Source organism: Equus przewalskii, chromosome 19 (genome assembly GCF_037783145.1).
Source record: "Equus przewalskii isolate Varuska chromosome 19, EquPr2, whole genome shotgun sequence".
NCBI lineage: Eukaryota > Metazoa > Chordata > Mammalia > Perissodactyla > Equidae > Equus > Equus przewalskii.
Window position 1 is genome coordinate 54,869,698 of NC_091849.1, and position 26,090 is coordinate 54,895,787.

Consider the following 26,090-nt stretch of genomic DNA (forward strand, 5'->3'; position numbering starts at 1 on the left):
AGATAAATCAATTCTTATGGGCTTAGTCAGCAAGTTTTATTTTACAAAAGGAATCTAAGCTGAACCACAGCTGTAATTTGGAGTCTTAGCTCAAAGTGACTGCTTTGTATTTTTCTCCAGGGTCAGAAAATCAAATCTGTATTCTGCTGGTCAGGCACACCGTAAAGAGTGCCACCTTCACCTGGGTTGTTTGGAAGGCCCATAAGTCTTGGTCACTAGGTGGATTTCGATGCGCAGCCATGAGTTCCACAGGGCATTAATTCTGCTCCATGGCTTGTCCATTTGAAATAAAAAGTGTCGGTGAATACATTATACTTGGGGACGTCTAAATCCCACTTTAGTTCGTTGTCATTCTCGAGGTCACCGATCGCCTTTGCTATCATTATTTCAGTATCCAGAGCACATTTGAAGTCTGCTGCTATTGTGTCCTTTTCTTTTATCTTTGACAACTGCATCAGCTCTTACTCTTGAGGAAATTAACACTGCCTTTTGTTCACGAAGCAAGATTATTTGGAAAGGTCAATGGATGTAGCACTTCACTTCGGTCTATTTCTACAGAGAAACATGTCTGTTATATTTCAGTGACGCCCTAGGATAAAGATCTAGCTTATTTGCGGTGAATAGCCCTGTAGAAATGATCATTGTAAATTCATTTGTTATTTGAAAGAAACTAGTTTCACTTAGAAAATTTTATGAGTGGATCTATTAGAGGAAATGCAACCAAACCATTGCTAAGAAGTTGGCTCTGTGGGGACTGCGGAAGCTACGACTGTTTTCATCCGGTTGGACTCAGAAAGTTCTTCTTGAGTGGGAAAGTCACTGGTACCTGTTTTCAGCACACATAAGGAGTCATTTAAACATTCTTTTCACTTTTATTCGTATTTCCACTTTAGCGATTTGGGCTAAACCATGGTAAATCTGTTGTATTCCCTCATACTTTTTCTAATAGTGGATATTATTTTATGCTATTGATACTAACAATGTTTAGGCCAGAATGCAAATTGTCGTGGATGGACTTTTTAACCAAGAAAAGTGGAAAACATGTCTCATAACTCCTGAGGGTAGACAGAGGCAGATAGGAATGGAGGTGGAGGTTGTAAGAAATCATGTTTTCAGCAAGAAGTATCTGAATTATATCTTTGGGAGACAACCTGATCAGAAATTCATATGTGTAAGAGGTGCATGAATATTTTATCGAGAACAATGGTAGGTCGAGAAGAGTCCAGGCTTGGCATACGAATGATGGATACAAACCAAGTGTATGGGCATTATTAATACCTACTGTTATTTTCATTTTGTCGGCAAGCCTTCCTTATACTCCAGATATATGATATAACTTTAGGAGAATCAAAGGTATCAGCTCAGACTCACAGAAATAATTGCATTCAGCCTTAGTTCCAATTACTGGGACTCTAACTGTTTGGCATTTTAACAGTTTGTGGCACAACGGCACAGGGTGGATGGGCATGAATTGTCTGGTTCATGAAATCTTGCTGATGTGGGTAAAATTCCTTCTGTGACACTCTGATGAAAACTGCTCTTCATTTGGCCAACAAACAAGGTAAACATATAATTTATCATGCAAAGTAGGAGAATTTTGAGAGTAATCAGGGGTGCTGTTAATAATTAAAGTAGCATATAGGCAACTGCATGTTGTCAAAGATTTTTCTTAGAAATGAAATGGCTTTAAAATATTCCTGTTCTTGTAAAAACTCTTTCTTCTTGTATAGTTTGTAAAAGATAATCGAACTCAGTTAAAAGGCTTGACAAAATGTACTTTTACTGTAGAAAAGACTGGAAAAGTTTTCTCTAGGATCAATAAATGTTGCGCCGTGGAAGAAAACATTTGCTTTGGTTTTATCTTAATAGGGCTCAGGGTGGATGGGAAAAGAGAAACCCTTGAAAGAGTGATGATAGAGACTTCAGGAGTTTGTTAGTCCCACAAATGAAGAGTCTATAGGAGAAAAGCACAAGTTGAACACAGGAAGGAGCAGTCAAAATGGCAACACAGAGATAAAAGGAACTGCCTTTTCTCCCCTTTGCTTTCTCTTGAAGACATGGTACCATACACAAGATTGACATGTGTGTGGGTTCTGGAAGATCTAGAAATGCTGCCCTCCGGAGAAGCCAAGGGCAAAGTAAATAACGTCTCAACTGGATTTTGATGGCAGATCGAGTGTGAAATTGTTCACTTGATCTTCCTTACGTGGCTTTCTCTATTCATTATATTTCTTTATAGTTCAGTGGTGGAAAAATGACTGACCTGTATGCCAGCTATTTTCAACAGGGCAGCTGGAGATTGGAAATAGGCCGGGGATCTAAGCGGCGAGGTTAGGAAGCCAGTTTGACCCCTACCTGAATATTAGAATCACCTCAGGAACCCAGGCCCCGTTCATTGTGAATCTTACTAATTGCTATGGGCTGGAACCTGGATTACCATAATCTGAAAAACTCTCAGAAGTTCTGCTATGTACTCAGGCTCGAGAAGCAGCGAGTTAGAGGCCCTGACGATACAGCAATAGTCCATGAAATCATTCACTGGGGGAGTTGAGAGTGTTAAGCCTACGTAGCTTTATTTGAGGGTCTATAGTTCATTACCTTGGTTATGAAGGCACAAGCGTGCTGGTGAGATTCTCTCAGCTTTGGTGATCTGAACAAGATTTTGTTTTGCTTTCACTTTTAGAGAATAGTTTGATTGAGTATTTTCTTAGTTGCATTAGCCAAATTTCAAATGCTCAATGGCCACATGTGGCTATTAGACAATGTAGCTCTAGAGTCCGATTTTAAGTGCCTGCCTACAGATACAACTTTCTAGTTATTTGGGCATGTTACTTAACCTTTCTAAGTCTTGGTTTTCTTATTTGTAAAATAGACTAATCATATGACCTAGATCATAGGAATATTTTGAGGGTTAAATTAGATCATCTGTGTGACATACTTAATGCAGTACTTGGCACACAGTGCATGCTCATCGTTGGTGATTGTTTTGACAATTAGGGATCTTGGGCTGGGAACCAGACTGGGGTTAGGAAGAATGGCAAAATCTGTTTTGAACATCCTGACTTTGAAGTGAAGATAGATCCAATGGATTAGAAGAAATAGCTTAGGATTCCAGTGAAAGGCTTGAGCCCAGAGGAAATGCAGAAAAGAAAGCCTTGTGGACATTCTCATGACTGCTAGAACACTTATTGTCCTCTTTTCTCTCTTTCCTACCAGACTGTGAACTATCTGATGTCTCCTAGATGTGGCTAGTGCAATTTGGAAAATAAATTTCTAATTTTATTTAATTTTAAGTGCCTGGTATTGTGCCTGCACATAGTAGGCATTTAAGAAATGTCTATCAAATGGACAAACTGAACTCACCAAGAGACTAAATGTAGCAATAGAAGAGAGACTTGAATACTTAACTATTTTAGAGGACTTTGGCCAATTGCTACCTGATCATATGATTTTTAAGTAATGACATAATTGAAAATAACACTTTGGCATACTCTCAGATATACCTTTTGAAATGGATAAAAAGCATCAATTTTGTGCTAAAAGTTTGGTGTATTAGAGGTACTCTGAGATGTTAAAAATGAAATCTTTCTCAAAAGGGCATTATGTTTTAATTCAAATTAATACAGTCTTTTTTGTTTGTTTGTTTCTTCTCATTATTTGCATTTTTAAGGCAATCTCTGTGCTTCTGAGAGTTTGAAGACTGTGAAAGTCATATGAAAGGTACACAAGAAACTATCCTGCACTCCTCCCGCCTAGCAAATCTTTCTCTCTCAAGAGGTGCATGTCAGAGAATTCTATTAGTGGGCGACAAGGAGGCAGTCTAGTTAGCGTGCCATCGCGTCCCCATTTGGTGACACTTTTCTATAGCATTCTTCAGGCCGTCTCGTTTGACACTTTAGACCAGCTGCCAAATCTTTTCTTGCTCTCTGTAAACAAGGCTGTCACTCACAGAGCGTTCCCCTTACCTCGGGTAGGGAATGGAGGTTAATGACTTTGGAAATGGAAAACAGAACAACCATCAAAAGGACTTTTAATACCAGGAGAATTATAGGGGAATAATTGAATCAAATAAAATAAGAATATAAATAGACCGTATTACAAACCACATTTGTTTAAAGGGTTCATATCAGTTGAGGTTTTGTGTTACCTGGGAAGAGTAATAAAAAGGAATAAAATAGATTGAAAACGGTTATCCTTGAGAAGCGATTTCTGACTTTTTGGCAGGATTCCCCTGTGGCTGCTGATGCCCATATAATGTGTCTCATTCCTACTTTCTTTTCAACTTCAATTCTGCTTTACAAGTAAGACTTCTGATGGTTTTCCCCCCTTAGAGTATCTTTGATTTATCATTTAGTTTAGTGGTTAAAGAAAGGAGACAAGCCTCTGCATCTGGGGAAATGCTGACATTTTTAGGCTTCTGATAGTGGCCTTTTAAGGTCAAATACTCTAAGAGGAATCAAGAGCATTTTCTCTTTTTGGACAGATCCTGTTCAATCTGAATCAGAAGGTGCTGGAAACAGAAATTAGAAGAGTAGAAAAGGACTTTAAAGAAAGAAACACAACCTCATACACACATACACAAATATGCAGCTAGTGCAGATGGGGATGTATTAATTTTGCATTATTGTATTTAATAAGCTTCTTAAATGCATGGCATACTGACAACATATATACCGTTCCAAGAGAATGGCCGGTTTACTTATAACGGTCCTTTGATTTTGTAGGTCTTAAATGGAACATTCTTTGATTCTATGACTCTCAAGTAGCATTATCATTATTATTAATTCAACAAATACTAATAAGGGCTTAATATATTCAGAGCACTGCTCTAGACATTGGTTTTAGAATGAATAATTAAGAAGACATGGTGGTCTGCTTATGGAGTTTACAGTCTAGTGGGGTAGAGATGCAACAGGTGTGTAATACATTTACAATTATAAACCATAAAGAATTTATAAAAAGAGAGAATAAGAAGGGATATGGTCAAGAAATATGATGGTATTTAATTTAAAATAGAAAATATAATAGGAAACTAATCAGGTAAAGAGCCTGGTGGTTGGGACAGGGATGGGGGCTGACTTTATATGGAATTAAATTGGGAAAATTTGCTAATATAGATAACTAATATGCTGTTGTGTTCTTTCCACTCTACAAGCTGCCTCTTATCTGGGAGCTGTTAAATGTTTGCAATTTATGATGGTAACTGTGGAGGTCTCAGGGAGGAGATACCACGATATGCTCCAGGAAATGGCAGGTCCGTGTGACTGTAGTTCACCAGTGAGGAAAGTGGCATTAGATGAGGTTGGAGAGATGGGCAGGATGTTGTGAGCTTGTTATTGAGTTTGTTAAGTGTCATCTTCTTAAATGATTTTTCTGGCTACTGTGTGGGGAATGGATTAGAGGGGGAAAAATGGAACAAGGGAGCTATTGCAGTGCTATAGGTGAAAGACAGTGGTGGCTTGTACTATGTTGGTGGCATTTGACATAAAGTGCATGGATTCAAGTCACCTTTTGGAGGTAGTCTTTAGAAGGCTTGCTGTTGAGTTGAATATGGATGGAGGTTAAGGGAGAGAGAGAAATTATGGATAACCCTCCAGTTAGTTTCAGGATTCAGTATCTAGGTGGAGGGGCTGCCTGGGAATGCAATTTGTTTGGGAATGAACTTAAACATGTTAAGTTTAATAAGTATGTGTGGCAAGTGGACATCTCAACTTGGCAGGTAGGTATATGAATCTGGAGGCACAAATGTGGGAATCTTTGGCTTTTATATGGACTTTCATGTGTTGGGAGTAGATGAGCAACTTGAAAGAGAGAGAAGAGATGTCCTTGGACTGAGCCCCGAGAAACAGCAACTGGTGGAAAGCAGGCAGAAGAGGAGGAATGAGCAAAGGAGACTGAGTGGAAGTAGCCAGAGAGGTAGGAGGAAGAATGTGAGGGAACCAAGGGAGAAGAATATTTCGATAAGGAGAGAGTGATCACTAGATTGAATGTGAGATTGAGTAGGATGAGGTGAGGAAAATGTCCACTGGAAATGGCAAAATGTGTGGTATTTAGTACTAATTGATAAAAGTAGTATCAGTGGAATGCTGGGGTCAAAACCCAACTAGAATGAGTTAAAGCAGAAATGAAAGATGGCAAAACAGAGAAACCAAGAATCAATATTTACTTTGAGGGATTTTGCCCAGGAATGATGTCAGAAGTGGAATAGCAGCCAGAGGGGGATATGAGATTAAGAAAGGGTATTTTCAGAGAGGTGATATCAATGCATATTGGTATACTTCTAGGATTAGTATAAAGAGAGGGAGAAAGGGATGATCGTGGAAAGACAGAGTAGAAAATATTGGAGTAAAACCCTTGAGAATTTGAGAGGAGATGGGGTGCAAAACACACAGGGAGATATTGACCATGGAGCGTGGGTGGGACTTCCATTGTGATACAGAGGCGATTGGTTGGCAGGTTTGGTAAAAGGAGAATGAAGAAGTCCTTGTCTGATTGCTTCTATTTCTTAGTAGGATCACTGAGAATGATGACATGAACAGAGGGGAGAAGGAGACAGAGAGCCAGTCGCTGGAGTCTTCTGTAAATGAGAGGAAGAGGCCAGGAGGACAGTGGATGTCAGTAATAATGACCTTTCCTGTGAATATTCTTCTCTTCTTGTATATTTTGCTTGCACAATGTAGAGGATAAAATATGCTGATTTCTTCTCCGTATTCTCCATTCTGTCTGGCTCTTTGTTTATTAGTAACGTTGGGAGGCTCTTCAGAAATTTGGCCAGAGTGGATCTAGAAACAAGGGTGATATTGTTTACAGAGAGCACAGATGGAGAGCAGGAGGCAGTGTCCACAGTACCAGTCTGTTTCAATGAAACTGTGCAGGCTCCACCGCGAGGAACATGATATTTAGCTAAGAGGTTATCCTATTTTAACATGCTATACCTTGCTCTCACTGAGGGGCAAAAATCTCCTAATCATATTGAAAAAAATTACACCACTATTGTGATATTTAATTTTCCTCTCCTTAAATGACTAAATGTAAATCAAAGTGCTACCCAAACAGAATGATTAGGGTTTGAATTTTAACCCATGCATCCTGGAAAATCCTTGAAAATATTTGATAGTTTTCAGATAAGAAGTAGCTTTTAGAGTGGAAAGAGCATAAATGGTGTGTTAGTTATCTATTACTGCATAACAAACTTCCCCCAAACCTATTCTGTGGGGGAGGAATTCAGGAATGTCTTAGCTGGATGGTTCTGGCTCAAGGTCTCTCATGAGACTGCAATCAAGCTGTCAGCTGGGGCTGCAGTCTCATCTGAAAGCTCAACTGGGGAGGATATGCTTCCAAGTTCACTCACGTGATTGTTAGCAGGCCTCAGTTCCTTGACACATGGATCTCTCCATAGGTTGTTTGAATGTCATCATGACATTTGGCTAGCTTCCCTCAGAATGGATGATGGGAAAGAAAGGAGGGGACTGCACAAGGATGTAAATACCAGGAGGCAAGGATCATTGGGAACCAGCATGGAGGGTGGCTATCACAGATGGTGTGTTAGGTTTCCACACTACACAATATCTTCATCATTTGGCTGTGTGACCTTCGAAAAGTTAGCAAACATCTTTGAGATGCAATTTCTCATCTAGTGTATCTCTATTAACTTTTCTTTCTCTAAAAAAATTATCAGCCCATTCCCTAAACTTTGTTTACACAGATGGATAAAAATAAAATTGCAGTTCTTATCTACCTCCTTAACTACTGTACTCTTCACCGTAGCCATCAACCATGACAAGATTATAGGAGATTCATAAGAGAATATACACTAGTCAATCAGCCATGCAGAGAGTTTCCAAATTTTGTAAAGATATTTTAAAGTAGAAGATTCAAATAGATATTTTAGAATAGTTATTCTACTGAAATCAGTCATCTTCAGGCTGCTCGTTACCTTTTTTAAATTAACAACTTTATATCTCAACAATTCACATACCATGTAATTCACCCATTTAATGTGTACAATTTATGGTTTTTAATACATTCACAGAGTTTTCAACCATCATCACAATCAATTTTAGAACATTTTTATCTTCCAAAAAGAAACCCAATAAACATTGACATTCACTCCTCATCCACCACCCCCAGCCATAGGCAGCTAGTAATCTATTTTCTGTCTCTCTGTATTTACCTATTTTGGACATTTCTTGTAAATTGAATCATACAGTAGGTGTTCTTTTGTGACTATTTTCTCTCAGCATATTTTCAAGGTTCATCCATATTGTAGTATGTATCTATATTTCATTCTTTTTATTGCTGAATAATATTCCATTGCATGAATACACATTTTATTTATTGATTCAACGGTTGATGGACATGTGGGTTGTTTCCACTTTTTGGCTGTTGTGAATGATGCTATGAACATTAATGTACAAATTTTTGTGTGGACATATGTTTTCATTTCGTCTGGGTATATACTTCAGAACGAAATTGCTGGTTGATATGGTAACTCTATGTTTAATATTTTGAGGAAATGCCAACCTGTTTTCCAAAGCAGCTGTATCATTTTGCATTCCTCCTAGCAATGTACGTGGGCTCAAATTTCTCTATATCCTTGCCAACTGTTTTTGTCTGTCTTTTTTATTATAGTCATCCTAGTGGATCTGAAGTGATATCTTATTGCATTTTCCTAATGGCTAATAATGTTGAGCATCTTTTCATGTGCTTATTAGCCATTTGTATATCTTCTTTGGATAAATGTCTATTGAAAGACTTTACCCATTTTTAAGTTGGGTTATTTTTATTTTTATTGTTCATTTGTGAGAGTTCTTAAAATATCCTAGATGCAAGTCCCCTGGTGTCTTATGGTGGTGTAAGACATAAAATTAGGGTTCACTATCATGCACTGCCTTGACATCTGGAAAAATTGGAAGGGTCTTGAATAGTCTAACTTCTCATTCCCTCCCCACTCTGCTCCCATGTATAACGTCCCCTAGCCAAACAGCCCTCCTTATCAAACAGACCAAATGTGGTTCCTGATTATTCTTGAGCAGTGGGTTTCAATTTCCTGCCAACCCATGGAATTATTCAAACAAGCTGGTCACATCCTTTCTTGGGAAACAGGGGGCATCCCACCCTCTTGATGTTACAAAGTTGACCTCCACAGCTCCTGGTTGTTCACTCTGTTTCTGAGTGCAACTCCCATGTGCCCCTACATGGCATGGTGTTCTCCTCTCCTGGGCTTTGAGTATATGTGACTAATAAACTGCTGTCAATCTTATCTGCTTTATTGCAGATGTTGTATGTCCAACCATCCCCATAACCCTAGGGTGGAATTTCCTCCTTCACCAATGCAATCAAAACAGCTAGATGATTTTGCAAATATGTTTTCCCTTTACTGTGTGTCATCTTTCATTTTCTTGATGGTACCTTTTGAAGGATAAAAGTTTTTAATTTGATGAAGTCCTATTTATCGTTTTGTTTTGTTTTGGTCACTTATGCTTTTGGTGCTATATCCAAGAAGGCTTTGCTTAACTCAAGGTCACAAAGATTTACTTCTACGTTTTCTTCTAAGAGCTTTATAGTTTTAGCTCTTACGTTTAAATCTGTGCTCCATTTGGAGTAAATTTTTGTATGTGGTATAAGGAATGGTTCCAACTTCATTCATTTACATGTGGATGTCCAGTTCCTTAGCAGTATTTGCTGAGAAAGATATTTTTCCCCACTGAATTATCTTGGCACCCCTGTCAAAAATTGCCCATTACCTTTTGAACGGTTTTTCTGTATTTGGAGAAGTTTCTATTTTTGAGTTCCACATCCTCAGAGTAGAGTCAAACCTCAAGTTTATAGCTTCTCTTATGGCTAAAATGTAGCACGTATCCTAGAATTTAGCCATAAGAGACTCTGATACAGAAGGGAGAAACACGAGCAAACAGGCCTAGGTATAGCCTCCTGCCTGATGGTGCAGTGGTGGCAGTGGCCACAGTGGTTTCCTCTGGTCTTTGGTGGGGCAGTAACAATGGTGATTGTTCTTTAACAAGCCAGCTGCACCATGGTTTTGACATTGCACCCAAGCCCATCCTTGGGCTTTGTTCTCTAGGCCTCCCAGCCAACAATATATGGATTATCATATATTTTTTTAGTTTATCTTCCAGTGTCAAGTTCTGTTGCTCGCAACCAAGAGCCTGACTGATACGCATGCTAAAGAGAGATAAAGTAGTATTCCAGGGAATGAATTGTGCTTTAACTTTGCGTAGAACATGGATCTGACAATTCCTACTCACTTTTGAGTTGGAGATGTAGAGGACATTCTGACAAATAGTAGTATCTGTTTTAAGCCAGTCAGATTCAACTCTGGGTATTCTATCCACTGCTAAATTAAAGAGAAGCAGTGGACTCCCCAATCCAAAATTGCATAGACACTTTATACTTTCATCTCTGACCAGCTCTGCTTGGTTCCCTTCCTGCTTCTGATTCTTAGCTCTCTTCCATGGTTCGGCCTGTATGATGTTCTTGGACCTGGTTGCATATTGGACTCTTTGCTTTGACTTGCATCTCCTCTTTGAGGAATGGGACCCAGACAAACCTCTCTGACTCATCACATCTGAATTAGCCTGTTGATTAGCCCCTGAGGACCTCAGCCCTGGCTCCAGACAGCTTGGCAGGTTGAAAATTGGAACTGTCTAGCCCAGCTCGATCCATTTTACTACAGTTCTCTGAATTTGGGGACATGCCGGTTGCTACATGGAGTAGAGATAAGTTGTATCTCAAAGGAAACATGACCTGGGGGAGGTAGAACACCTATATTTGAAGGCAGATAGCATCCCTAATAAAAAGGGGTGAGACAGCAGCAGTAAGTCACTGGCACTTACATATTCCCTTTCCTGTATTCTCTTTGAAGGGACCCCCAGTTTTACTCCAACTGCTTTCTCCTGGAAAAAGTAATGGGTAAGCTAGACAAATGGCTTCACTTCATCATGGAAATGCAAATCCTTAAGGAGCCGAGCCCACCATTTTTTAATGAATTCAAACATTTGGCCTTTTTTAATGGCCTGTCTGTTAGAGGATTAGACTAAATATATGTCAACAGGACCCTCTATTCTCTAGAAATTCCATATTCCATATTTTACATTTCTCTTCACCACAAAATTCACACATTAGGGCTCTGGAGCCACTTACAATGGCAACTTTAATAGCTATAAAGAATGGTCTGGGGATGAGTAGGGGTGGGGTGGAGGTGAGCGATTTCTCCAAGGATCTCATGAAGCTGCCAGGATTGTCCCTTTAGCTGCCGGAGTGGTTGCTGGGTAATGTAATACTGATGGTTCCTAATATGGAGATGTATTGAATATTCTCTATCTATCCTGGAGAATTGAATTCTACTGTCATTTTCTTTTCACCCCGTAAACGATCAGCTTAAATCTTTGCCTACGTTGTTAAAAACTAGAATCAGTGTGAACAGTGTCATTGGGAAAAGTTAGACATTTTTGAGAGCATGAACCAAGAAAAATAGATTGGTAAAAGTAATGTGAAATGGTCTCTATCAAAGTGATTATGTTTGATAGGTTTTTCTAAGGCATTAACCTCAGAGGTGTCTTGGAGAGATGCTTTCAAGATATAGCACTCTTATAAAAGAAGACAGCAGAGTCAGTGGGCCAAAAAATAGACTAGGACCTGGAGGGACCCCATTCGAAGTTCCATTTTCCTGCTGAATCTCGGCGGTACAATGACAAAGTCACTTAGGCCATCAGTGCTTCAGTTTTGCTATCTGTAAATGGGAACAATAGCTTCTTGTGAAGAATAACATAATTTCTTCATATTATGGAAGCATTATACGTTTATTTAGGAAAAAGTGCAGATGGGCAGGAAGAATGCAAAATATATCCTCAATTCTCCTTCCCCAACCCGGAGGAAATAATTACTTCTCTTTGGAGTTTCTCCTTTGAGATCTCCAGATTATCTTCTTTGCATCCTAAATTTCAAGAATCATGCTTTAGCAATGACTAATGAACCCTCAAAATTCAATCAAATTTCACCACATTTCAATCTTTCCCCTTTCTCTTTCTTCTTGAAGAAAGGTAAATTCAATCATGGCAAAAGATCATTAAAATTGGTATAAGAAATAGACTTCATGTTACATCACAAAATTGTTAATTTGTACCACATGAAGTAGGTAAAATTTCAAACATGGGTAAATATACCTAGGTCAATCATAATGGCAAACTTCGATCTTGTGGAACCTTATGGAATGTCTATAAATGGTTCTCAATCAGCAGTGTAGAAGATAATAATACTTGCTAATGGGACAACACAGGAGGAGCAGAGCAAGCTCTTTTGCTGATGGAAAAACTTTCCTAAGATGGCTTCAAGGATTGGGAAAGAGCCTGGTCTCTGTGCGATGCTGCATAGCCAGCCAGTGAAGAACGTGGTGATCCAGTGGCCACACGGGCTGGTCAGTTCATTTTAAGCCTTGTTGCCTTTGTGGAATGGTGTATCTCCTAACACATCCAGGGACTTAGAGGGACTCTCTGGATTGGTTGTTTGTAAGGGTCTTTGTGGAGAGGCAAGTGGGGTCCTTGCGGTATTACTCCCCCAGAGTGGGGAGTGAGAGGCTGTGGTCTGAATTTCTGCGATGGCTCCTCTCAGTTACACTGACTGCTCGTGGGTGGGACCTGCTGGCTTGAGGATGAGGGGTGGGAGGGAGATTTTACATAAAATACCTTTTGTGCATTTAAGTTTTATACTATGTACAAATATTATCTATTCCAAAAACAAATCCAATCTAACATTAAAAAAAATTAAAAATACAAATGGAATAAAAAATCTGGCCTTTCAAGTGGAGGTTAAATTGCTAGGTAGAAATTTTAAATCCCACATGCAGTTTCCTTCTCTTGGAAGCAACAAAGGAACATGACAAAATATTTACAAGTGGAAAATGCTACTTATAAGTTCTGGGGTTAATGGAAAAATCTAGAGATGCTGCTTTTATAGCAGACTATGTTCCAATATAGGTGCTTTGGCCACAGGATTCAAATCACCTGAACTAAACCCACCAAGGAAAACAGAAGGCTAGCCCCCAACTCAGTTGTGGACGAAATCTTCCTCTGCTGGGTGAAATGTGTTCTCTGCTGCCTTCTCCACAACAGAGTCGCTTTCCTAGCCTAACCCTGTTTTGTTATTTTTAAACTTTATAATGAGTTTTTTGGCAAATGGGCAATTTTTGAGACTCTCTGAGAGATGGTTTGTCTCTTGGTTCATTAGGCTGTGCACAATAACATTTGGAATGTCCCTTGCTGCACAAATAGGTAATTTATGTAATCCGTTTGTATGATTTGAAAACATGTAACCAGTGTTACTAGACAGGAGTCTGCTGTTCTTCCACATGGTAGATTACACTGTTACTGAAGTCATTAATGTGACTGCACTGAAACAGTCTGCATTCATCCGATGACCTGTGTTTAATTTCCAAATATTTTGCATTTTACTTTTAATTTGGGCAAGAAATGAGCTTGCCCGCTAGAAATCACACTTAACGTAGATTGTATTCTGTTAACTTTTCTTTGTTTAGAAATTTCTTTTATAGTTCTGGGCAAGCAAAAAAACTTTGAATTTTCTACCTCCCTATAATTATTGAGATATCAAGAGAATTATGCAGAAGTTAATAACTAACAGAATGTATCAAATGAAATAGTTTTCATGTTAATAACCCAAGTCTAGAGGTAAGCATACATTTATTGTGTCCTCTTTTGTATCCACATACCTTTGCAATACTAAAAATAACTTGGTTTGTGCATTTCTGAAATCTTTTTTTGATCTTTTCCTTTGCAGCATCATTGTGCCGCTCTTGCTCAAGGATTCTGTCTCTTTCTCTGTGTTCTTGCCTTTTGTTCTGTTCTCCTCTGGGCCAATTAAATCAACTGGAGGCTTATAAAACGATACCCCTGGTAAATCTCAGTGCAATTAGAGGAAATGAGAGTTTTCAACAATCCTCATTTCTGCTTTTCTCTCCAAATTGAGTGAGGCTAGTTAAACTATGCACTTGACATATATGTTCTTAAAATGGAAGCACATTTAATGGGATGCAGCAATCAAATAAAATTTCCTCCTTATTTTATTTTTTCTGAGCTCTTTTTATGGGGAACAATGGCAAACATACAGTAAAAATGCACGTAGCATCAATGTACAGCTTAATAAGATATTATAAGGCAAAAGAACGCTTAGCCATCCCCCAGGTAAACAAATAGGACGTGGCCAGTACCCCAGAACCCACTCATGTGTTCTTTGCCAATTACGTCTCCCTCTCTTTCCACAAATTAACCACTTTCCTGACTTTGATAGTAATTACTTCCTTCCTTTTCTCTGTAATTTCGCCACCTATGTATGCATTCCCTCAAACTGTAGTTTAGTTTTGTTTATTTTTTAACTTTATATAAATGGAGTTTGTAAGCATTTGGGTCTGGCTTTGTATGGGTCAGGTTCCTGGCAGGAAACAAAGAACGTATTCAAAAGGAGGATTTAACAGTTTCATCAAGAGACTGTATACAAGTGGTGTGCAAGATTAAAGGAAACCAATAAGGGATGTTGCAGTACCCCAGGGCTACCAATAGTGGGGAAGCGGGGAGACTACTACCCATAGGCCTGCAGAGGCAAGCAGTTCCAGAAACCCTGTGCTCCCTATCGCTGTAGGCGAGAGCTGCTCAAGGGCAAATGTGGTCTTCAGGAGAGAACTGTAGCCACTCTCAACTATGTCCTGGCAGAGAGAGTCCAAAGGGACAAATATCCTGATCTTTCTCCTCCTGCCCTCTCATTTACCTCTTATTGGGGAGATCCAACCAAAAGCCGGAGGGCAAATGGCCCATTTGAAGAAATTCATACTAGTCAGGCTCCTGGGCACAGAGATGGGCAGAGAAGGATGGAGAGTGGACCTGGAGGGGCAAATGGACCATGCTCAGAACAGGCTTCTTTTTCTTGACTATATTTTGAGAGATTTATTCACGTTGTTGTATGTAGCTGTATTTTGTTTATTTTCACTGCTGTATAGTGCTGTATTATGGAAATATATCATTATTTATCCATTTTTATTGTTGATGGACTTTTGGGTTGTGTCTTGTCTTCGGCTAATGTAACTAATGTCTGTCTACTGAGGCACATAGTATGTTTTCTAATGAATATGTATGTGTATATGAAGAAGCAGAATTGCTGGAAAATATGGCATGTATCTATTTAGCTTTAGTAAATAATCCCAAAGTGTTTTCCAGAATTGTTGCACTGATTTACACTCCCATCAGCAGTTCATGAGATTTCTGTTGTTCCAAAGAGTTGCAAATCTTCGGAATTGTCAATCTTCTTAATTTTAGTTATACTGGTGTGTGGCGTAGTGATATTCAATTTGCATTGCTTTCATCACTAATGAGGCCACACATTGTATACATTCATTAGCTATTTGGATAGCCTTTATGTTCTAGTTTCTTGTCCATTCTTTTTTTTTATACTTTCTTCTGTAATTTTCTTTCTCTTTGAAGATTAATGCAAAGACGTTTCTGCCTGAAAGTTTTGTAATACGAATATTTTTACTTACTAATATGGAACCCCACTCAGCATAATTTGTATATATATGTCAAAAATTTTTTTCAGAGATTTATTTTCCACGTAGAAATGCTGCAGTATGTTTCTTTTATGATTTAGCAGTCTACTATTTACTTTTAAAATATTTTATCAGTTTTTTACTTTTACTTTTTGAAGTTTGAGTCTTGTCCATTTTTCTATTGCATTGTCTGTCTTTTCCTTATTTATATGATGTAGGAAGATTTTAAAAATCTAAATAAAAATAAAGAGGGAATTATTTTGTATATGGAACATACAAGCACTAGCTATAAAAGAAAAGAGATTTAAAGATTTAAAAAATCTTCCTACATAGATACCTGTATACACGAATACACGTTGATATATATATTTTCCTACTTTATGGCTTGTATTTTCTCTGTCTTAATCATGTATTTTTATGTACTAGAAACTTTTAAATTTATTATAGCCTAATTTATTAATCTTTTCTTCTATAGTGTTTGTATGTTCTATATAAAAAATAATTGCCTTAATTTATTTAGACTTTCCCCCAATTTTTCTGAAAAATGTTTTACAGTTTTCTGTGTAGAAGACTTGCATATCTTTCATTAGTTTTATTCCTAAGTATTTTCTATTTTTGACACTGTTGCAAATAGTATTTTTTAAAACTTCATTTTCTAATTGTTTGTTGCTGTTATAGAGAAGCAGAATTAATTTTTGTATATTCACTTTGCATATAGCAACTTGTTTTCCAACCAGGAAAACAAACTATTCTAAATATTTTATACAGAGGGAACTTAATGCAAGGCATTTATAACACAGGTAATAGAGGAATTGAGACTCGAAAAAGGAGAGGTAATGGAGCTACCCAAATTACAAAAGAGCAGAAAGCTGCTTGCACGTCTAGACTGGAGGAATAAAGAAAGAAGGTAGTGTTATGAAGCCTGGAAACCAGCATCATTCAGCAGAAGTGGAACCACAGACAGCCTGTGCAGCAGGAGCTAGAAAGAATCAGTAGTTGCCTGAGAGGCCATTGGAAGGAGAGAGAAGAGAGAAACACCCTGGATTCCCCTCCCCCTTACTAATATTCAGCCAGTGCCTTCCATTGGCTGAAGGTATGCACAGTCCAGGGGCCAAAAGAGGTTGCAAAGTTTTGTCCCCTTTAATGCAGTACAGGAGGAGGGGAGAAATGGGATAAATCTGAGATGAATAGATGTTACTTATTCTGATAATTTATCTCTCTCTTTGAATATACACAATCATATCTTCCATAAATAATGACAGTTTTATTACTTCCTTTTCAATCTTTATAATGTTTATTTATTTTTCTTGCCTTATTGCACTGCTAGATGTCAGTGGACTTATAGGCTCCAGAGATGACCAAAGCATTCTGAGTTGCCCCGATGTCTTCCTGGATCTTTCTGCGGGCTCTTCTTGGACAGCTGAAGCCTAGGTGACAGGTCTCCGTTTGACTACCTCATTTTTAGCATTATAGACTCATAAAATTTCAGAGCTCATAAAACAAGAGGTCATCTAGTCCAGAGGTTGGCAAACTACAGCCTTTGGGCCAAATCTGGCTTGCTACCTGTTTTTGTAAATAAAGTTTAATGGGAACATAGCCACACTTCTTTGATTATACAATATCTGTGGCTGCTTTTATGCTACAATGGCACAGTTGAGTAGTTGGACAAAGACTGAGTGGCCCTCAAAGCCCAAACCATTCATTATTTAGCTCTTTATAGAATCATTTGCCGACCCCTGAGCAGTCATCCTCTTCATTGGACAGATGAGGAAATTGGTCGCTGCCCACCATCACACAGCTGTTGGTTGCAGAGTGTAGATTAGATCACAGACCCCAGCCTCCTAGCCTAGTGTTTTTTTCACTGCACCACGTAATTAAAGGACTTTCCCTGATCTAACATGAAAGTCTGTGTTATAAGATGGGGCCTGTCCTGGGCAGGGTGAAGGTCCTAAAGTGGAGATGGTCAGGGGCCTGGCCAGTCAGGTGGGAGGCCAGCGCACACGGTGCCCGTGACCCTCCTGTGTGTCACGGCCTCTCTCTGTCATGCCGAAGACCCTAGCATTAATAGCTGTCTTTTGCCCTTGAGCAATAAAGAGAGGAAACAACCATAAAGAGTGAGTCTCTTCTCTTCTTGTCCACGGCCCTCTTCCCCACTTGCAGTACCAACATGGTATTAGCTCATGTTTATTGAAAGGACTAGACATTTCAAATTTGTTATTTTCAGCTTGGAAGTATTGTGTTACTGTTTACTTGAAAGTTAAGATTTCCAAAGGACCTTGAATTATTATTTACTGTCCTTGTTGCCATTATTCACAGCTCCCTAGGCATAGAGAACATTCAATTAAAATTTCGAGCAGTGCTGTTTGGTGATGGATACAAGGAGAATTTCTATTGAAGAAGGAATGACCTCAAATTTACTTTTCTCAATACCGAGGCCTCGGCTTTCTTCTATTTGAAAAGGCATAAGCAGTTATTAAAGAACATGTTAAATTATTTTAATTTTTTTCTTTCTCACGTTCCTTAGTCTCCCACATTCCCACTGTTTCAATACAGGAGACTTCAGACGGAAAGACTGATTCTGGGCCTCAAGTTTGTCTTTGTCCTTGTCCTCTTGTTGTTTACCACGGCACTGTTTTTGGGTGTTAAATGCCAATTATTGCAAAAGAATATTTACTTAACTAGATCTTGCCATACATGAAGACCTTTTAGTAAGAGCGATAAAGAACTTAATTTTATTTCTATTAACATAAACTTGTCATTCTTCTTTTAGTACTGTGTAGGATAATTCTCTTTTTAAAGTTCACCTAAAGTTCTTTCTGCTTTGATATCTTTGCAAAGCTATGACTTCATTTGGGAAAGTTTAAAACCCAAACATAGGATTTAAAGTTTCTTGGTTTTTATTTATTTGCAGAGTTAAGGGCATGATTGTCTTCTTTCGCTTCATGAATACTTTCTTTTAGCTCTGATCTCGTATCTCTCTCTATCTTTTCTCTAGACAAACCAAGAAGAGATGTCTTAGTGATATGGAGGTAGGTGCAGACGGGGTACCTCCATGGTTTCACAAAACTCCCTTTACATGGTTTCGTCATCCCCTGAACCATTTTCCTCAGTTATATCTCTTGAGGAAGATGTGGGAAGAGGCAATCTGGATTTTTTGTCATATTATTGTTTTCTAAACTGTGGAACTGGCAGTTCTGTGTTATGTAAGACTTTTCATTGTATCATGGTTCCAAACAGCAGGCTGGATGCTTTGCCTCAAGAGTGGAGAAAGGGGGAACAGGTAATATTAAGTTGCATACAACATCTAGTGTCCTCTTTTCCCTCTTTTGACGTGGGTTCCCCCAGAGCCAACAACCTCAACATTTGCTTCCCTAGTGACCGTGTAATGGGAAAGTCACAGGCTTTGCCCACCTATTACTAAAATGAGGCCACAGTTATGGTAATATCCAAATTTCAGCCTCCTAAGGTTTCAACTCCTTGACCAAAGACAATTTAATTGGTTTTCCCCCCATAGTTTCTCCTTTTGATTTCTGAGAGTCCTCAGTGACTTATATGTCTCCATAGCTCTTAGTTCTGGTTGTTGCCCACACTTGCTGTTGGCAGAGGTAAGATGTCACAGCATCTCTCCTGCAGAGCTCACACGTATCCTTAGCCCTGCAGCCCTACTTTATTCAGAGGTTTTCTTCTCCTCTCAGCACTGGTTCTGCTGATGCCCTAATGACTGCTGAAGCCGGGCATCGAAAGAGCCCAATGCCACTTTGCCACACCACTGTAGGACCAGACATCTGTAAATGGACACATGCAAAGGGAAAAGCTGTTTTCTTTGTGTTCGTGAATACTTTCTTTGTACTCATGAAGAGATGATGTTCCTTTTATGCTGTATACTCACACCAGTTGTATATGGGCCCCCTCCGCAATATTACAGTTCTGCTACCTGTCTTGATCTGGCACTTAGCATTTGAGTAAGTAGCTCTAATTAAGATCTTACTGGCTTCAAGGAGGATTTCATCCAATTTGTCCATGTGGTCATGATATTGCAAGCTGAGAGAACACTCTTTCTCTCAGAATGATGTTTGGTCAGAGCTCCTAAGTGTCAAAGTTCTTAATGGTATAGCTCTTTGCATTCATAAGCTGCATTCCCTCCCCCTCCACCATTCCCATCATCCCTCCCCATTCAAGGGGTTCTCATGTATCCAGAGTGCTGATAAAGCAAGTATGAGTGTTAGTGACCTCAGAGGCATACCCAAGTGAGGCCTGGGGATGGACTGGACAAAAGGCAGGGCTTTGACTTAGAGGGAAGTAAATGCTTAGAAAGACGCTACTTTTGATTAACTTCTCTGTGTATCTCAAGATCCTGTTTTCTTATTGATTTCTTTCATGCTTTCCATCACAGACTTCAAAAAAAGCATCGCATCAACGTGTTACCTTAAAGAATGATGTCATTTTTTGGAGAATGTACTTAGAGGCAACTGTTGCCCTTCCTCATATCCCATCCAGCCCCTTTCTGGACTACTTTGCTGTGTGCACAACAAATTCCTATCTATTTATCAGATGTGGTGCTAAGTCTGAATTTTAGCCCAAATTCTTTACTCCTATTGACCAGAAGTTCTTAATTTTTAAGTTCCATGGATCTCCTTGGCAGTCTGAAGCCTGTGGACCTTTCTCAGGATAATATATTTAAATGCATAATATAAAATACATAGGATTATAAAGGAAGCTAATGATAATGAAATACAGTTAACCAAATATTTAAAAAAATTGTGCTGTTTTATTTACATATTTAATAACAAGATCCAGTGGTGGGTCTAATAACCAATTTTGAAATGGCGATAAAATGATATTTTGAATTCACAGCAACAGTTGTAATATGATATGAAAATATCTGTGTTTTCTATTGGTGACAGTCACAGATCCTGCTCACACTGCCCTGATTTCTAATAGAAGGAAATGCTATGTTGCAGTTAAAGATTAGTGAAAATAAAGATGCCTTTTTTTCCTCTCCAAGTTCGTGGACCCCCTGGATTTGGAGTTCATGGATCCATAGTTAATATGTGAGCTCTGTGCAGGGTTCCCTCAGTCTTTTCTGTAACTCGGTCTCAGTGAAGGTTGCTGCAGTCCATTTGACATGCTGTGATATCTTTGGCCTTTGAAGGGCATGAGAGTCTCTGGGCTCCTGATTTAAGTAGAATTCTTAGCTCCTTAGTAAATTAGAAGATACTAATAGATAACAAAGAAAGGGAACGCTGCTTGGCGACACTGCCGAGAAGAATCCAACCCTCAAGGACAAATGGGGCCTGGAGGAGTGGGAAGAGGGTTCTCATCATCCACTTCTCTCTCTAGCCGGGTCTTAACCCAGCTGGGTTCCCTGTGAGGGGTTTTAGGCCTTTGGTGCTTATCTCATGTCTATGAGGTAGGCAAGGACCATTCCGTTCTCCCTTACATAACTCCTATATCCCAACAAAACTGGATCTCTTGCTGCTCACCTCTTCTTGTGCCTTCCCACCTCTGAGCCTGGGTGTGGCTGTCCCTTCTCCTGAAGCGACCCCCTTTTCATCACTCTCTGTCAAGAGACTTGGGATCTGGTGGGACTATGGGTGATTTGTTTTGTTTCTTGTCCTTCATCAAAAATTCTTCCTTTAGAATAGCAACCATTTACATCGTGAGTGTGCACTAATCTTATTAGGGGAAAAATATGTATTATTTATTTTAAAACTTTTACCAATCTTTTCAGACCACATTCAAATCCACCTACCTCCTTGAAGTCTCCCCTGATATTCTGAATCCAAAAGGGACTCCCAACCTGAATTCTCACTGCCTCCTCTGTGCTCGTCACATCTGTCTAGCATTAGTGTAGACACACTAGTTGAACAAATTGCTTATGTTGTCTTTTCTTCCAGACTGTAAGTCCTTTGAAGACAGCACTTATGCATTTATTTATTGCCATATTCTCCCCAACTCCAAGCCCAGTAGTTTGCACATAATATCCTATATTATCATATTCTAATTAATTATTTAATATATCACATGGTAAGCACTTAAGGAAAAAAACACTTGGGAACAGTTTGACTATCAGTGATGATCAATAGCACTTTGGTTAAATTGGTGTAAATTTATCTTGAAAAAAGCTGCTATTCACTGTAGTAAGAGCTCTTTATTAGGAGGGAGGCATTTCTACCCATCTTTCTGCATCAGGCTGGTCTCCTGGCTCTATGTAACCAAGGAAGGATTTTTTTGATCAAATTGGTCAGGCCATTCATTGGGCTACATGTTAGGAAGGAAGACATTTGCTCCCTGAATGCAGGCAGGGCTGTAACCCATCCCTACTGTGGGGACTCCAACTGTCTTAGATTGTGGTGGGGACACATGTGGGGTAGCGGGAGAAAGCAGGAGCCCTCTTGGGTCTTTGAGCCTAAATTGTGCTTTCCAATCTAGCTTTTGCCAAAGAGTCATGGTACTGGGGTATTGGATGTCTTCCCAGCTGTTATTTAAGTTTTACTCTGATTCCCAGGATTCTATTATATTTTGCACATAACTCCCTCAGTCCAGGTTTTCTCAGGGAGGATGGATGAACAAGGCAGGAACTGGTTATATCTGAGTCTCTGTCCATAATGCCATCAGAATTTTGCCAAAATCTCACCTCTAACTTAAAGGTCACTGAGGAGAACTACGTGGCAAGTTGACGTCATTCTGTATATTGCACAGGTAGTTGTGTTTTCTGTATTTATTTTGGATTTTAGAACATCATGAAAAATTACCCAATTTCATAATATTGATGGTAGGAAGTACTGTTCGCTGGATCCAGACTGTCATGGCAGGTTTGGGCCAGATTTTGAAATCTGTGCCGTGAAAGAAGATTGCAATGACACAAACTTTTCCTGTGGTATTTCTCTCTCATATTCAGTACTGAAGGAGAGTGGATGGGACTCACCAGGTGGGTTTGCTCTACCCTGATGAGATGATGAGAAGAATCCTTGAGAAGAGCTGCAGGTTCTGTGTCCAGCTCTGCAGCAGGCAGCCGTGGTGTCATTGTGGCATTTCCAGGTGTCTCTGCTCTTAGCCTATACCTCACTTAACTGCAATAAACTCTATGTTATTTCCCAGTTTATATTTCCTTTTGCTAGAGCTCTGACCTGGTTTTACAACTTATCCCACTGTGATATAAATAATATGGATGAAAATCCATCAATGTCACAGAAAAATGCCAGTACAGAGTATCCATAGCCTGGTTTTATATATCTCAAATGTTTAGAACTTAAACTTTTTTCACAATAACCCATATTTTGGGTTTTCTGCCTCTTTGGAACATTGTTCCTTCAGCAATGGGTAATAATTGTGGAAGTTGGGGACTAGTTTAACCAGCTGGCAATATCTAAGGATTAACTCAGCAGTTTTTTGAGTGAGCTTCGTAAATATTTGATAAGGCATTTTTTTGCCCAACAATTCATTGTAGGAATCCGATGAAACAGAAAGGAGATTGTGGTCAGTTGAAAATGAGACATTGATCTCCAAGGACATAGTTTTCTTCACCTGTAATAATTTGTTTTAAAGTCAAAGAGCTTTTAAATAAGTTCATGGGCCTTCACTACTCCTAGGGAAAAAGTATTTTGTTGAATTTCTGTTCTTGCCTTTTTCTTCTGGTATGAAATTGTAAGTGGTTTTCGGAATACTGGTGAAACTGGAGAACCAAATAGAGTGCTAGAAATAAATAGGCGTGGGCCTATAAGCTTTTGCACGGTAAGAAAACATATTTGTCCATGTTGGAAATGGCTAAGTGGGAAAACAGTGGATTTGTGTGCAGGGCTCTATAAAAAGTTAGCCAGAGAACTCTGAACTTGTATATCCAATTGCCTTTTTCGTGTCTCTTCTTGGCCATCCCAAAGGCACCAAAACTCATCATACCAGAAACCAGACTTGTGGTCTCCTGCCTCAAACCTAGTCTTCTTATTATGTTCCCTCCTCAGTGAATGGTATCACCCTTCATCTGGTGAAATGCGGCAGAATAATGTGTTGAAATGTGGAGTTGTGCTTCTTTTCCTCATGCTGTTCCTTTCCCAGTCATTTAAAAACCAGTGTGACTCCCTCACTTAGTGAGAGTTTCTCACTGTGACTCTAAGCCTTAGGGATCTTGGCCCCGCCTGAAGTAGAGTGGCCTGGAGTCTAAGGCTGGGCTTTGGAAATAGCTTACGCCAGTTGCACAGAGAGGAGTTGTGAAGGGGAAGGCTTTTGAGGACCAGGAGACGGGAAGGAAAGTACCCCAACTAGGAAGGGAGGAGAGAAGTCTGTGAGCATCTCTGCAAGGGACCTGGGTGGCGCCTCCATGGCTGTGTCCCTAGGAGGTGGCCAGCCCTCAGGAGAATGCCCATATGTCCCCAAGGAGGCTGGATTCAGCCTCATCAAAGATTCCTGTGACCTGGAAGTAGTAACACCGTAGAAGCCAAAGGGATGATGAGGACTGGAACAACACACAGCTCAACAGTAACCAGTGTGGACGAACAACCATCGGACCAAGAGGAGGCTGCTTGACACCGCCCTGGAGAAGAGCAGAGGTGACTGGAGAGGAGAGAGCACAGTGGAGAGTGGTGCAAAATAAACTGGAGAGGGAAGCCCTCTTAGGACATAGGCCTATCCTGAGACTCTGCTCAGCGTACAGACTTCTTGAAACAAGAATGCTGGGTTGGTTTCATCCATCATCCACCTCAGAGAAATGGTTTTCTTCCTGAAAGTGAATGCCATGGGTTCTTGTCATCTACTTGTGCCTTCTTCCCTTCCTTCCACCCTCTTCCCTTCGCTTCCTCTCTTTCTTCCATTTAATGAAGTACCCCCACAACAGATGCTTCCTGACATCTATATTTACGTGGTTTGTTGTTTTCTCTGAGAGGCAGCAGACATCAGTGGCCTGAGTGGTAAACAAGTCAAGATTCCTCATCTCGTGAAACTTTCATGACACCTTTTGCTCCCACCTGGGCTCCAACTCCCTAGTCCCATGTGCCTGCTAGCTAATACAGATATTTCTGAGTGAGTATATTCTTTTACTCTTATAATAGAGTTGTCAAAGACTGACAATTTTTAAAGGGTTAAATAAAAATGAATCTATCATAAGGAATTTTATTAAAGCAGTAGGAAATTTTCAATAGGTTGAAAAAAATATCAGCTGTGTTCTTTCTGTTGTTTTTGAAGTTTACCATAAGGCATAGATGTGAAGTTTAAACTGTTCCTGGTTTGAATACATATAATTTTTTAAGGCGACAAACTGAAATAAAATCATTGGCAGTGTACAGTCCTTTGATAGATGACATTTGACTGCGAGTTATATTACTCTGTCCTCTCCATTTGGAAATTCTTACATTATTGCATCCAAAGTCTGTGATATTTAATTACATTCCACATAGAAGAAAGTTTGCCATGAAGCTAATGAAGTTTAAGCTCTAGAACCCCTTTCTTGCACTGGCCCTTCTAAGATCCTGTTCCTAATTTTGTTACTGTAATTTTGTATTATTTTTCTTAAAGAATTGCTTAAATTCAGACTCCAAAAAAGCTGGAACTGTTCCTGGTTCCCCAAGAAGGGCTTTTTCCATCTTGGTGGGAGGTGGAGCTATTGTTCTCCCTATGTTTTCTCTAAAGTGAAATGTGTGGCTCACGTCAACACGTCTACCCCTCCTCCTCAGGCAGCAGGCTGTTTTCATTTTAACACTAATGGTGCTTGTATTCCACTGTTTGCTCATCTGAGGATCTCCCTGTGATGGCAAAAACTAGTCTTTTAAAAAATATGTGCAAGCAATTCTTGAAAATATTTTTGTTGTTTAAATTATAAAACGCAAAATCTCAACATCCCTTTTCTGGCCTCTCGTTCAATTCTATTCTCTGAAGACAGCCACTGTTAACCATTTGTGTCTATTTTCCAGATGTCTTTTTCTGCATTTTCATATGTGTATACTTACAACTTTTAAAACTAAATTGCATATTCTGTTAATAAACAATCATGCTATGTATATTGCTCTGCAAAATTTTTTATTTAACAATATATCTAGGATGCCTTTTCAACCAATACATAAAGATCTAATTCATTCTTTTTAACCCTTAGGTGATTTTCACTGATCTTTTAATTAACCATTCACTAGTTGATAATATTTAGGGTATTTCTCATTTTTAACACTGCAAATATCACTGCAATAAACATTATATGCATAGATTTGTTTTGGTATTTGTGTAAATATTTCCATAGAATAGATTCTTAAGGGTCCAACTGCTGGATTTTAACTTGATACTGCCAAATTGTTCTCTTTGAAACTGTACCAATTATAATCCCACTAGTAATGTATTTCTCTTGAATTTATCACCAGGAGTGGAATTGTGAGGTCCTAGGTAATACACATATATGCTTGAATTTGGATTATATCAAACAGTATTCCAAGGTTGTTGCACCAATTTACAATCCCACCAGCAATATGTGAAAGTTCCAGTGGCTCTATGACCTTGCCAGTATTTGGTATTGTTGCATACTAAAATTTTTGTCAGTATGGTGGCT

At 39.2% G+C, this 26,090-nt stretch overlaps 1 protein-coding gene across 4 annotated transcripts in view; it reads left to right on the forward strand.

The window, feature by feature from the left end:
• Nucleotides 1-26,090, forward strand: part of PRIM2 (DNA primase subunit 2) — a 351,775-nt gene that overhangs the window by 302,477 nt on the left and 23,208 nt on the right. Inside the window, exons 15-16 of one of the 4 annotated variants that reach the window (XR_011530149.1) lie at nt 16,893-16,996; nt 18,561-18,594. The exons of 1 other annotated variant lie outside the window; for it this stretch is intronic. Coding sequence is in view for 2 of the 3 variants with exons in the window: in XM_070586354.1 (XP_070442455.1) it covers nt 6,510-6,687 (178 nt within the window). In the remaining variant the exon portion in view is untranslated. Of the gene's footprint in view, nt 1-6,509; nt 8,320-16,892; nt 16,997-18,560; nt 18,595-26,090 lie in introns of those variants that run through there. 2 more of the 4 variants (XM_070586354.1, XM_070586355.1) reach the window with 2 other exon arrangements.